At 55.4% G+C, this 13,815-nt stretch overlaps 1 protein-coding gene across 2 annotated transcripts; it reads left to right on the top strand.

Moving 5' to 3' along the window:
- Positions 1-123: 123 nt before the first annotated feature.
- LOC144952861 (unconventional prefoldin RPB5 interactor-like) lies at positions 124-10,817 on the top strand. 2 transcript variants are annotated; one of them, XM_078883330.1, is made up of 12 exons: positions 124-1,098; positions 2,297-2,331; positions 2,450-2,528; positions 2,701-2,836; positions 3,928-4,019; positions 4,166-4,223; positions 4,334-4,511; positions 5,338-5,484; positions 6,547-6,655; positions 7,178-7,317; positions 8,661-9,183; positions 9,550-10,817. In XM_078883330.1, exons 1-12 carry the CDS (start codon positions 1,051-1,053, stop codon positions 9,781-9,783), a joined length of 1,779 nt encoding a protein of 592 aa, XP_078739456.1. In that variant the 5' UTR covers positions 124-1,050; the 3' UTR covers positions 9,784-10,817. The 2 variants fall into 2 exon arrangements, with proteins under 2 accessions (XP_078739456.1, XP_078739457.1); XM_078883331.1 differs by having other exon boundaries at positions 125-1,098; positions 2,234-2,331.
- Positions 10,818-13,815: the final 2,998 nt, after the last annotated feature.

The raw sequence follows: 13,815 nt of genomic DNA, 5'->3' as shown, positions 1-13,815 counted from the left end.
GACTCATGAATATTCATGAGGCTGTGACTCATGAATATTCATGAGGCTGTGACTCATGAATATTAACGAGGCTGTGACTCATGAATATTCATGAGGCTGTGACTCATGAATATTAACGAGGTTGTGCGGGTGACGTCACCGCGCTTCCGCTGTGTTTATTCTCCCGTGGTGCATCGCGCGCTGGAGGTGACATGGCGGCCCCGAGTTGTTCTCGCTGTTGTTGTTGTTGTTGACACGGTGGTAGCGGCAGCAGCAGCAGCAGCAGGGACGAGGTTTGTTTCCTCTCCAACCTCTGGCGACCCAGACAGAGGAGGAGGAGTGAGAGCGCCCTGCGTTTGCAATGCGCGCTGTCTCGTCGCCGGCGACGTGCAGGCAGCCCCGTGCATGGCCTGGCTGTAGTAGACACTGAACAACAACAAGCTGCTCGCTCGCTCGCCCCGCGGGTCGTAGGAGGGTCGCGATCTTGGAGAGTTGATTTGGTGGTGGTGGTGGTGGGGGGTGTTGTTGGTGGCGGGGGTGGTGACACGTTGTGGGGGGCAGAGCAGGAGGAGGATCGTGGATGGTGCTCGACCTCGTCCTGATCTTCACAGCAACAACTACATCAACAACAACAACAGCAGCAACAACTACATCATCAACAACAACAGCGTCAACTATAACATCAACAACAACAGCAGCAACAACTACATCATCAACAACAACAGCAGCAACAACTACATCATCAACAACAACAGCAGCAACAACTACATCATCAACAACAACAGCGTCAACTATAACATCAACAACAACAGCAGCAACAACTACATCAACAACAACAGCAGCAACAACTACATCATCAACAACAACAACAGCGTCAACTATAACATCAACAACAGCGTCAACAGCAGCAGCAGCACCAACTACAGCAACAACTACAGCATCAACAGCAGCAGCACCAACAACTACAACATCAACAGCAGCAGCATCAACAGCAGCAGCAGCACCAACTACAGCGTCAACTACATCGTCAACAACTACAACATCAACAGCAGCACGTCCTGCCGGTTGACAATGGGCGACCCAGGCAGCGTGCAGCGACTGCAAGACGCGCACACGAAGGTGGCGCCCCCATCGCTGTGGCTCAACGAGCCCCCCCCCCCCGTCTACCTCGTGTCGATGCTGCTGCTTCTGGTCGTGCCGGTGCTGTAACCCGCTGCTGTGCTGGTGATTGTTGTTGTGGTGGTGGTGGTCTCACCCAGTGATTGTCATGGTGGTGGTGCTTTAACCCAGTGATTGTTGTGGTGGTGTTTTAACCCAGTAATTGTTGTGGTGGTGGTGTTTTAACCCAGTGTTTGCTGTCCTGGTGGTGGTGGTGGTGGTTTAACCCAGTGATTGTTGTGGTGGTGGTGTTTTAACCCAGTGATTGTGGTGGTGGTGGTGGTGTTTTAACCCAGTGATTGTTGTGGTGGTGGTGTTTTAACCCAGTGATTGTTGTGGTGGTGGTGTTTTAACCCAGTGATTGTTGTGCTGGTGGTAGTGGTGGTGGTGTTTTAACCCAGTGATTGTTGTGGTGGTGTTTTAACCCAGTAATTGTTGTGGTGGTAGTGGTGGTGGTGTTTTAACCCAGTGTTTGCTGTCCTGGTGGTGGTGGTGGTTTAACCCAGTGATTGTTGTGGTGGTGGTGTTTTAACCCAGTGATTGTTGTGGTGGTGGTGGTGTTTTAACCCAGTGATTGTGGTGGTGGTGGTGTTTTAACCCAGTGATTGTTGTGCTGGTGGTAGTGGTGGTGGTGTTTTAACCCAGTGATTGTTGTGGTGGTGTTTTAACCCAGTGATTGTTGTGGTGGTGTTTTAACCCAGTGATTGTGGTGGTGGTGGTGTTTTAACCCAGTGATTGTTGTGGTGGTGGTAGTGGTGGTGGTGTTTTAACCCAGTGATTGTTGTGGTGGTGTTTTAACCCAGTGATTGTTGTGGTGGTGGTAGTGGTGGTGGTGTTTTAACCCAGTGATTGTTGTGGTGGTGTTTTAACCCAGTGATTGTTGTGGTGGTGTTTTAACCCAGTGATTGTTGTGGTGGTGTGGATGGGCAACCCGGTGAATCGGCCCTCGGGACAGAAGTTTGAGAGTTGAACTCTTGAATGCGTAGGTGTTGTGAATGAACTGAATGGTGATTGTTGTTATTGCGAACCGAAAACTAAAACGCGTTCGTCAAAGCATTGCGAGTTGGATGTTGTTGTTGTTCGTACGCCAATGCAGCGGAAGCAACACTCGTCATGGTGGTGGTCATCAACATAATAATTTGTCTTGTGCACAACACAGGTGGTCTCGGATTGCAGGGCCAAGATACAGCACTGGTGAGATGAAGTTTCATTACACACTCCCGATGTCAACTCCAGACACTGACCCTGAGACCCGGTCTCAACACGAGACTCTGACCCTGAGACCCGGTCTGTGTGTTGTGCGTGTCGTTAGGGAGAAGGTTCGGATGGATTATAGTGTCTTGCGAGACCGCCTGAGCACCCTTCCCGATCGCCTGCACTACAGCGTCATGGTGCGTGTCCACGCACTCACACAGACGCATACCCGGCGTGGTACTGGCCACCCACCTCCTCGTGTGCCACTGTGCCGGCCTCCTTAGGTGCGGCTACTCGCTGCTAAGAGCACTCGCCCCAACGGTCTGTTGAAGGCAGTTCACGTTGAGGTTGGTATCTTTGTCTTTACAGGTACCCATGGGGCCCCTCGCCTTCATGCCTGGCCACCTCATTAAGACTAATGAGGTGACGGTGCTGCTGGGAGACAATTGGTTCGCCTCGTTATCGGCCAAGCAAGCGGAGGGCATCGCAGAGCACCGCATGCAACGTACGCACGCACACAGACACACACACAGACACACACGCACACAGACACACACACAGACACACACGCACACAGACACACACACAGACACACACGCACACAGACACACGCACACAGACACACACGCACATATACACACAGACACACAGACACACGCAGACAGACGCACGCACGTAGACACAGACAGACACACACAGACAGACGCACACACGTAGACACGCACGCACATAGACACACAGACGCAGACACGCGCCACATACGCACAACCGCCATTCATCACTAAGTGGCGGTGACGTCACCACGGCGCTTGTGCCAGGCCATGTGCACGTTAAGGCCACGTGAAGTGTCGAACTCCTGCTGGCAGGAGGTCACGGGGCAGACCCAGGTGCCATGGGTCGACTGACTGAGATGGCACGCACACACAGACACACGTGCACACACAGACAAACACAAAGATAAAGATCCCCCGTGTAGCCTTGGCAGACTGTTGTGGGCAAGGGCTGTTCTAAAATCGCAGTAGCAGCCTATGAAGGCCGCCACTGGCACACGAGGGGGTGGGTGGCCAGCACCACGCCCAGCCGGCTTTGTCTCCCCAGTACTAGCGGTGTTCACTACACACCGCTGCACCAGCTACTCAGAACCAGAATGTTTATTGACGCTGGAGGAATCCGTTGAGCTACAAAGCTCTTCTTCACAGACGTGTACTCATTTGAGGCTGAGTCGACCTAGACACACGCACCACCGCAGTATTCACCTGGGCTGTTTGCCGAGCTCGAACCTCCGGCTAGAGCGAGCGACGGACGGGCTGTGGTACTGGGTCACCGTTGTACTGTACTTCCATGTGTCTCGCCTGGTAAGATAAACACTCGTTTTGTTGTATTTGTATGTAGATATTTTAAGTGATTTGTTTTTGCCTTTCCTATACTTTGACTGCTATCGCGTTTGTGTTTTGTTGTGTTTGTTGTAATGTTCTACCCCTGTGCCCCTACTGAAACATCTGTTCCAAATAGCTTCGGAGCTTATTGAATTCCTTCAGTATAAATCTTATGAGTCTGTCTTGCCCGCCCCCCCACCCACCCCACGTGTCTCCCCAGACGTCCAGAAGACGATCGACGACCTGGGCAGAGCGCAGGGGAGCGTTGAGTCCCGTCAGAGGTTCACCAGCGAGCTCGCGGGGCTGGACAAGGTGAGGGGGTAGGGTGGCCTTGTCAGCGTCGTCAATAACTCCTCCCAAGGCTGGTCAAGGTTAGAGATGGGGGGGGAGCCTTCATGTCGTCGGCGTCGTCAGCGTCGTCAAATAAGAGTTGACTTTATTTTTGTCCCCGTCGTCAGGAAAGGGGGAATATGGAAATCCGGGAGGAGTTGGAGAACGATGAACCGAGGCAGAGAGGTGAGGTCGTGAGCCCGACACCGGAGTTGAGCACGAGGCACCGAGCCTGGTGCTGCCTGCTCTCTGACCCTGGGACCCCGAGTCTCATCTTGGCGACGGTGTCTGTGCAGGAAAGCCGCGGGTGGCCCGCAGCCCCCACTCGGGGGCCCCCCCCGCCCCTCCCCGCGAGACCCCGGCCGCACCTCCCGACCCCCGTCACCAGCGAGAGGACACGGAGGAGATGAGTCGTATCTGGGCGAGGCTGGATGAGCTGGAGAGGGAGGAGGAGGCGATGGATGAAGTGTTCAGGTGACGGTGGTCGTGGTGGTGGTCGTGGTGGTGGTCGTGGTGGTGGTCATGGTGGTGGTCGTGGTGGTGGTAGTGGTGGTGGTAGTGGTGGTGGTCGTGGTGGTGGTCATGACGGTGGTCGTGTGGTGGTAGTGGTGGTGGTCGTGGTGGTGGTAGTGACGGTGGTCGTGGTGGTGGTCGTGGTGGTGGTAGTGGTGGTGGTCGTGGTGGTGGTCATGACGGTGGTCGTGTGGTGGTCGTGGTGGTGGTAGTGGTGGTGGTCGTGGTGGTGGTCGTGGTCGTGACGGTGGTCGTGTGGTGGTCGTGGTGGTGGCAGTGGTGGTGGTAGTGGCGGTGGTAGTGGTGGTGGTAGTGGTGGTGGTAGTGGTGGTGGTCGTGGCGGCGGTAGTGGTGGTGGTAGTGGTGGTGGTCGTGGGGAGCGGTCGTGTGGTGGTCGGCGCTACGAACTCGGCGACCCGAGTTCGACTCCCGCTCGCGGCCAACACCGGTGACGATTATGTGAAGAGGTCCTGGGCCTCCCCTAGGTCGGCTCGGCCTCAAATGAGTGCCTGGTACGGTGCGTAAACATCTCCACTGGGGAGACAAAGGCGGCCGGGCGTGGTGCTGGCCACCCACCCCCTCGTGTGCTGTTCCGGCCTTCATAGGTGCTCGCTAGCAGCACTTGCCCCAACAATGTGCTAAGGCTCCACGGGGCATCTTTGTCTTTAATGTTAGTAGTCATGAAAGTAGTGGTGGCGATTTTCATTCCCTCTGCTGATGATGATAGCGGTGTTATCAATAGTTGCTGCTGATGATGATCATGCCAAACCCTTATCTTTACCAACAGGGCAGAAGATAGCAACCCTGCTGATGCTGATGATGTTGCTGATGGTGACATTGCTGATGATTATGCTGGTGGTGGTGGAGATATTTTGGAAGATTCAGAGTCCAATCAAATCCACCGTCGCATATCGGTAACCACCAAAAGTTCTAAGTGAGTAACACCCATAGAATCGTTACGCAGACCCACAGACTCGCCACACAGTAGAGACCCATAGACTCGCCAGATAGAGACCCACAGACTCAACACACAGCAGAGACCCATAGACTCATCACACAGTAGGGACCCATAGGCTCATCACACAGCAGAGACCCATAGACTCATCACACAGTAGGGACCCATAGACTCATCACACAGCAGAGACCCACAGACTCGCCACACAGCAGAGACCCATAGACTCATCACACAGTAGAGACCCATAGACTCATCACACAGCAGAGACCCATAGACTCATCACACAGCAGAGACCCATAGACTCACCACACACAGAGACCCATAGACTCATCACACAGAGACCCATAGACTCATCACACAGAGACCCATAGACTCCTAACACAGAGACCCATAGACTCATTACACAGCAGAGACCCATAGACTCATCACACAGCAGAGACCCATAGACTCACCACACAGTAGAGTCCCATAAACTCAACAAACAGAGACCCATAGACTCACCACACAGTAGAGACCCATAGACTCATCATACAGCAGAGACCCATAGACTCACCAGATAGAGACCCATAGACACATCACACAGCAAAGTCCCATAAACTCAACAAACAGAGACCCATAGACTCATTCAGTGACACATTCAAAGATGTGGTACCTCACCATTTAATTCACTTGTGTACATATTTGGTCACTCACTCATGCACTCATTTACAGGGTGGGTGTGTTTGTCTTTCTACCCAGAAAGAGATGGCGCAGCTGGTTAGCACGCTACGAATCCGGCGGCCCGAGTTAGATTCCCGCTCACGGCGATTATTTGATCCGATCCTGGGCCTCCCCTAGGTCGACTCGGTCTCAAATGAGTACCTGGTGCGGTGTGTCGTAGTAAACATCGTCACTGGGGATACAAAGGCGGCCGGGCGTGGTGCTGGCCACCGACCCCCTCGTGTGCCGTGTCAACCCTCATAGGCGCTGCTACTCGCTCGGAACACTTTCCCCTAGAGTCTGCTAGAGGCTACACGGGGATCTTTGTCTTTGTCTACCCAGAGAGGAGCGGGAGGGGTCTGCGTGGGAGGGCGAGGGGCTTGGCGACGACCTCACGGAGTGGGAGGGCACGCCCACCATTCGCTTCTCCCACACGACGGAACCCAAGAAGGTGGCCCACGCTACTCTCACTCGTACTCTCATTCGTGACTCATTAGTGCACTCATTCAGCAGGCGTGCGGGCGGGTGGGTGGGTTGGTGAGCGAGTGGGTGAGTGGGTGAGTGGGCGAGTTAGCGAATGGGTGTGCGAGCTGGTGGGTGGGTGAGCGAGCGAGCGGGCGGGTGGGTTGGTGAGCGAGCGGGTGAGTGGGTGAGTGGACGGGTTAGTGAATGGGTGAGCGAGCGAGTAGGTGAGCAGGCGGGTGGGTTGGTGAGCGAGCGGGTGAGTGGGCGGGTTAGCGAATGGGTGTGCGAGCTGGTGGGTGGGTGGGTGAGCGAGCGGGTGGGTTGGTGAGCGAGCGGGTGAGTGGGTGAGTGGGCGGGTGGGTTGGTGAGCGGGCGGGTGGGTTGGTGAGCGAGCGGGTGAGTGGGTGAGTGGACAGGTATGCGAGTGAGTGAGTGGGTGGGTGTGCGAGCGAGCTGGTGAGTCGGCGGGTGAGCAAGTGGGTGAGCGATCCGCCCTGCGTCCCCCCAGGTGCGTATCGACACCGGCAGGAACACGACGCTCAAGTTCAGCGAGCGGAGGGAGCAGCAGCAGCAGCATCGTCGGCGCAGGCACAGCAGTGGTAGCAATGGCGGCACCACCACTCTCCGCTCCCCGGCCGACATCTACAGGTCCTGTCCGTGTGTGTCTGTGTGTGTGTGTCTGTGTGATAGAGCAGCTGTGGAGAGAGTGTAAAGCTTTCCATACCTGGGCAGTGAGCTCATGACCGGCTCCAGTTTAACAGCAGAGGTCTCCCTCCGAATCAGTCGAGCGGCATTATAATTTCATCGGTTGCGTAACGCTGTGTGGAAGCTACCTGGTCTGTCGCTCCGCACGAAGCTTCAGGTCTTCTCGGCCACAGTCATTCCCTCCCTTCTCTACGCTTGCAAAACGTAGACCCCCCTAATGGAACATCTTTGCCGGTTAAAAACATTTAGGCTGGCCTGCCTACGATCCATCCTGGGTTTAACCTGCAGGCTGGATTGTGTGAGGAGCTCACAAATCCATGAGAGATCTGGACATCGGTGAGCGCCTCTGGCAGAAGCGAGGCTGCGTTTGCTGGGTCACGTCGCCCGCATGCCCAGCCACCGCATGCCCAAGCAGCTTCTGTTTGGCCGGATAGAGGGAGCTCAACGGGTGCGACATGGACTGGTGCGGTATGGGAGGATGTGGAGCTGAGTGGACTCGCCAAAGACCGGTACCAGCAGTCTAAAGATCGCCCTCTGTGGAGGAGGCTCGTGAAGGACGCTGCTGCTACTGGGCAGTTAGAGGCAGTCGCCCTCCAGCAACAACTAAGGGCAGAGGGAGCGACGCTCACAACAACGAGCGGAGCACCGGGCGGTTAAAAGGCAGTGAGTTGGGGGCACAGGTGGTGCATCTCCCAGTCATCTCAGTCAGTTGATCCATGGCACCTGGGTCTGTCTTGTGACCATCTCCTCCTGCACCTAGCCTGGCACAGCAATCAACCCATGGCACCTGGGTGTGTCCCGTGACTTCGAGTCGGCGAGCCTTTGACACTTCACGTGGCCTCGGAGTGCACCTGGCCTGGCACAGACGCCGTGTTGTTGTTGTTGTGTGTTTGTGCGTGTAAATCTGTGCGCGTGTCCATCCGTTTGTGCTCGTGTATGGGTGGAGGGGGAGCGGTAATGTAGCGGTTAGCGCTCCGCTCCGCTACGAACCCAGTGACCCGAGTTTGATTCCCGCTCACGGCCACCAACACCCAGTGACGATTATCTGAACCGGTCCCGTGTGTGCGTGCGTGCGTGCGCGTGCGTGCGTGTGTGTGTGCGTGCGCGTGCGTGTGTGTGTGCGTGCATGCGTGTGTGCGTGTGTGTGCGTGCGTGCCTGTGTGTGTGTGCGTGTGTGTGTGTGCGTGTGTGCGTGCGTGCCTGTGTGTGCGTGTGTGAGTGTGTGCGTGTGTGCCTGTGTGTGCGTGTGTGAGTGTGTGCGTGTGTGCGTGCCCCGGCTGGAGCAGGTGGTTTGTGGACGTGGCGAGCGGCCACCGCCGCCCACGCAAGTCCATCCTGAAGTCGCGCAGCCACGAGGACGGCCTGGGTAGCGACGAGTTCAGCTACGGCGGCTACGGCGGCAGCAGCAGCAGCAACAGTGGAAGCAGCAACGGCAGCAGCAGCTACAACGGCAGCAGCAATGGCAGCAGCAGCATCAGCGACTCCATCATTAGCGCCATCATCGCCGGTGGCGGTGGCGGTGGTTGTGCCGGAGATGCGGTCTTCCATCCTTCAGAGGAGGGTGATGGCAACACAACCGGCAACAACGGCGGTATCATCACCGGTAACAATAACGTCACCAGCAGCAGCAACAACAATAACGTGACCAGCAGCAGCAACAACTCAACTGCCACCAACTCCACCACCACCAACAACAACAACAACTCCACCTGTGAGTCCTCCATCACGAGTGGGTCGCCCACCACCACCGACAGCAGCAGCAGCAAGGAGGTGGTGGAGGAGGAGATGTCAAGATGTCCACTGCCTGATGTGAGCATGAGTATCAGCATCACCAGTAGCGTTATCAATAGCATCATCAGCAGCATAAGCGTTATCAATAGCATCATCAGCAGCATAAGCGTTATCAATAGCATCAGCAGCAGAAGCGTTATCAATAGCATCAGCACAAGCATTATCCATAGCATCGTCAGCAGCAGCGTTATCAATCGCATTGTTATCATCAGCATCGTCAGCATCTCCGTTTGAACTCGTATCTTCATGTCCCCGTGTCTCCCCGTGTTGCCTCCCTGTCCCCACGTCCTAGTATCCCCGTATATCCCTCACGTGTCTCCACGTGTCTGTCTCCCTGTCCGTGTCTCCCCGTGCTGTCTGCCCCCCCCCCCCCCCTCTGCGCAGGCGTTTTCTGGAGTCGTCTCGGAGAGATCGGCGCGGCCGTCCCATGGCGCTCCGCCGCCATCGCCGCCGCCAGCCACGGCACCAGCCACGGCACCAGCCACGGCGTGCCGCCACCACGACGACGGCGGCAGGGCAGGAGGTACGGGGGGTGACGGCTCCCACTCCGGCGAGCCTCCAGCACCACCCAGACGCGTCTCCAAGTTCAAGGCGGAGCGACTCGCCTCCATGCGGTGACGGCGACAACCACGCCGTGACGTGGCGGTGGTATCGTCGCCGTGACGACCATGCGGTGACGTAGCGGTGACCTCGTAGCCGTGACGACGACCACGCCGTGCCGTAGCGGTGGCATCGTAGCCGTGACGACGACCACGCCTTGACATCGTAGCCGTGACGATAACGCAGTGACATAGCGGTGACATCGTAGCCGTGACGACAATGAAGGTGACGTAGCGGTGACATCGTAGCCGTGACGACAATGAAGGTGACGTAGCAGTGACATCGTAGCCGTGACGATGACGTGGTGACATAGCGGTGACATCGTAGCCGTGACGACAATGAAGGTGACGTAGCGGTGACATCGTAGCCGTGACGATGACGTGGTGACATAGCGGTGACATCGTAGCCGTGACGACAATGAAGGTGACGTAGCGGTGACATCGTAGCCGTGACGATGACGTGGTGACGTAGCAGTGACGTAGCGGTGACGGCACCATGACGACGTAGCGATGACGACGACGTAGCGACGACGCCGCATCCTCGCCGCGTAGCGACTGATTGCGAGCGGTGAATGATGGCGTCGTTAGCCCCGCCCCACTGGCCCTGCTTGGCCCCCAGCCAGATTCTTCAGACTCCGCCTCCGAGCGTGGCCGGCAGCAGCAGTCGGGGATTTGCCTCGGTTGGTCGCTCGCTTGGCTCGGACGTGGCAGTGGAAAAACACCACCTGTACTGTGCTAGCTTGGCTCGGACGTGGCAGTGGAAAAACACCACCTGTACCGTGCTAGCTTGGCTCGGACATGGCAGTGGAAAAACACCACCTGTACCGTGCTAGCTTGGCTCGGACGTGGCAGTGGAAAAACACCACCCGTACTGTGCTAGCTTGGCTCGGACGTGGCAGTGGAAAAACACCACCCGTACCGTGCTAGCTTGGCTCGGAGGTGGCAGTGGAAACGAGTCTCAGGGTCGGTGTCTCGAGTTGAGACCGGGTCTCAGGGTCGGGGTGAGTTTTCGCGAAATTTTAGGGGGTTGCACTGACATTGAAATGTGAGCACTTGCGGGGGGGTGAGCGGGGGGGGGGGGGGATTTGTAGGGGGGGTCGAGCGTGGCGATGAGGACGTTTGGAATGTACGGGTACAGTACTTTTTAAACCCTGGAACGGCCACTAAATTTGACAGTGAGAGAGAACCGCCCTCCCCCGTGTCTCGAGTGAGTTTTTCAAGCATCGTTTAGCATCAGCGACTCCGCGTCTGTGTGCGTGTGTGCGTACATGCACGTGTGTGTACATGCACGTGTGTGTGTGTACATCCGTGTATGTGTGTGTGTACATCCGTGTGTGTGCACATCCGTGTGTGTGTGTACATCCGTGTGTGTGTGTACAAGCGGTAGTGGAGTGCGGTTGGCGCTCTCCTGCGCTACGAACCCGGCTATGAGCCGAGTTGGGTTTCCCGATTAGCTCCGCCGCTAATCGGGAAAGCGAGTGACGGAAACTCGAGACGCCACCAACAAACAAGTTGCCAGTCTTCTTCTTGGTTCTTTCGGTAAAGTCACGTAGAAGGGAAATAATAAAATAAAATACAAATAAACCAATAAAATAATTCTCACGACGTTTCAGCCACAACGCAAGCAGCCGTCCTCAGGTGAAGAACAGGTCTGTCGGGAAGACCGCGTCTGAAGTTGCCAGTCGCCATTCGTGCGGCCGTCTTCCTAGAAACAGGGACCAGCCACCCCACCAGGAGAGTGGAGAGGAGGTGGAGGAAGACGCCAGCTAATCTACTCGCGAGCTACAGGGGACAGCAGCGGCCCTAGAAAACCTCCAAGCGTCCATCCTGGACACCCGTTGGGGGGGCAGAGGAGCGCAGGGAGGCTGACGCTGACTGCTGTGCAGGAGCCGGCAGGCGGCGGCTCTCCTCCTCTTCTTGGTTCTTTCGGTAAAGTCACGTAGAAGGGAAGTAATAAAATAATAAAAATAAAATAATTCTCACGACGTTTCGGCTACAACGCAAGCAGCCGTCTTCAGGTGAAGAATGAGACACTGCCAAGCTAGGAGCTTATATATAAGCTGGGTTGGAGGTGGAAGAAGAGCGCCTTAACAAAAAGAATGTGCATATCAAGGGGAATTTAGCATATTCATGGAAAATGCGTAGGAGGTGGGCGGGGGGGTTTCAAAGTCATATTATGCCCATGCATTATGCAGGATCAGCAGCACCTCCTCCTCCCGAGTGTCACCTCGAAGTTGCCTTTCTGGAGAATGTCGCCCACGTGTGGGTGGTAAGCGCCAGCTCAGGCTCAACGTGCCTCCAGGGTGTGTTTGTGTGTAGCCACAGGTATGAGAGTGGAGGCCCAGGGGTCGTCCTGGGGCACAGAGCGCACCGTGTTGTACAGATGCACGCTGTGAAAGCAGGCGGGGGGAGCTTGCCTACAAGTTTTAGAATGAAGCAACCATCTGAAATCGCGTGACTTGGCTGACCAAACGTGTGATGGTGGTTCCTGAGCCTTGAAGGAGGCTGGAACTGCGCCACAGAGACCGCTTCGAGAGCTGGGCGAGCCGTGTCGACCGAGTGCGGGAACTCGCCGCGCCAGAACAACTCTGCATCAATCGCCTCCACGGATAGGGCAACTACAGGGTGCTTACAAAACTGTGTTAGCACTTACATGGGACTATCGATTTAATGTAGAAAGAACGGATACTACTACACTAACACGATAACAAATGTGATGTTCATAGCTTCAAAAAGTCAGAGTCCACTTGATCGCCATCGTTGTCAACACATTTCCTGAATCTTCTACAGGTGGTCTCCAGAGCCCAGAGTCGGCACATTTCCTGTGGTGGTTGTTGTTGTTGCAAATTCTCAAAAGTGTTCACATTGTTTTGAAGCATCCTCGTTACGAATCGTTCCACTCCGTGACGTCGCCCATCATCTTTCCGTGCGAGGAAAACGGCGCAGCATCATTCCCGCTGCAACGAAGCTTCGCTACTGTCATTTATTAACTTTGAAAGGATTTACATTTATAAACATTAACCTTTACATTAGAATCATCACTCACTCACACCTCCACTCTCACAAGTCACCTGGCATCACGCGCCATGGCGACACGAGGGTTTGCGAGGGGAGGGGAGGGGCAAGGTTAGGGTTGGACTTTGAGTTGTGGGGTCATCCGAGGAGACGTCGGGTTTACGAGACCCCCCCCCCCAGCCCGCGCCAGAGGGGGCCACGGTCTGAAGTCTGAAAAAGCGCAAATTTGACTTTTTGTTATCGGGGAGAAGCTCGGGGCGAGGGGGGGGAAGAGGTCGGTCCATTGGCGAGCGACCTTGATGATGGGCAACGCGAGATGGGGATGGAATGGTGATTGAATCAGATGGTGAGTGAGTGGGTGGGTGAGTGAGTGGCAGGGGCGGTTTCTTCATTAGGGCGATTGGGCGACGCACCACCAATGTCATTCAACCACAGAGTCACGCTAGCCGTCACTGTGCCTCTGGATATAGTCCAATCAGCGTCATGCTACGTTCTGTGGAGTACCGCCTCTTTTTGGGCGATTTCCCTCCAGCTGAGAATCGCCCCGAGTGGTCCCATAGACTTACATTCAAAGATGTTTTTTTTCGAACGGGGGCGCTGCAATAAACTTGAGTGGTTTGTTTTAATAGTGAGTATAGAAACAAACAAGATGTATTGTAAGGGTCACTTTATTTTTCATTAATATTACAGAAGTGAAGTTGCCTTTACATGCTTAAGCTGTTAATTTATCCATTGCATGGGTGGACCTTATCCTTATCAATCATCCAGACATTTGCCCCCCCTGAGAGATTTTGCAGGAGCCGCCACTGGTGAGTGGGTTGGTTAGTGAGTGAGTGGGTTTGTGGGTGATTGAATCAGATGGTGAGTGAGTGGGTGAGTGAGTGAACAAGATGGTGAGTAGGTGGGTGAGTGAGTGGGTTGGTTAGTGAGTGAGTGGGTTTGTGGGTGATTGAATCAGATGGTGAGTGAGTTGGTGGGTGAGTGAGTGGGTTGGTTAGTGAGTGAGTGGGTTTGTGGGTGATTGAATCAGATGGCG

The sequence above is a fragment of the Lampetra fluviatilis genome, chromosome 70 (assembly GCF_964198595.1).
Source record: "Lampetra fluviatilis chromosome 70, kcLamFluv1.1, whole genome shotgun sequence".
In the NCBI taxonomy this organism is placed as follows: domain Eukaryota; kingdom Metazoa; phylum Chordata; class Hyperoartia; order Petromyzontiformes; family Petromyzontidae; genus Lampetra; species Lampetra fluviatilis.
Note: the sequence above shows the minus strand (reverse complement) of the source record. Positions and strands in the feature narration are given on the sequence as shown.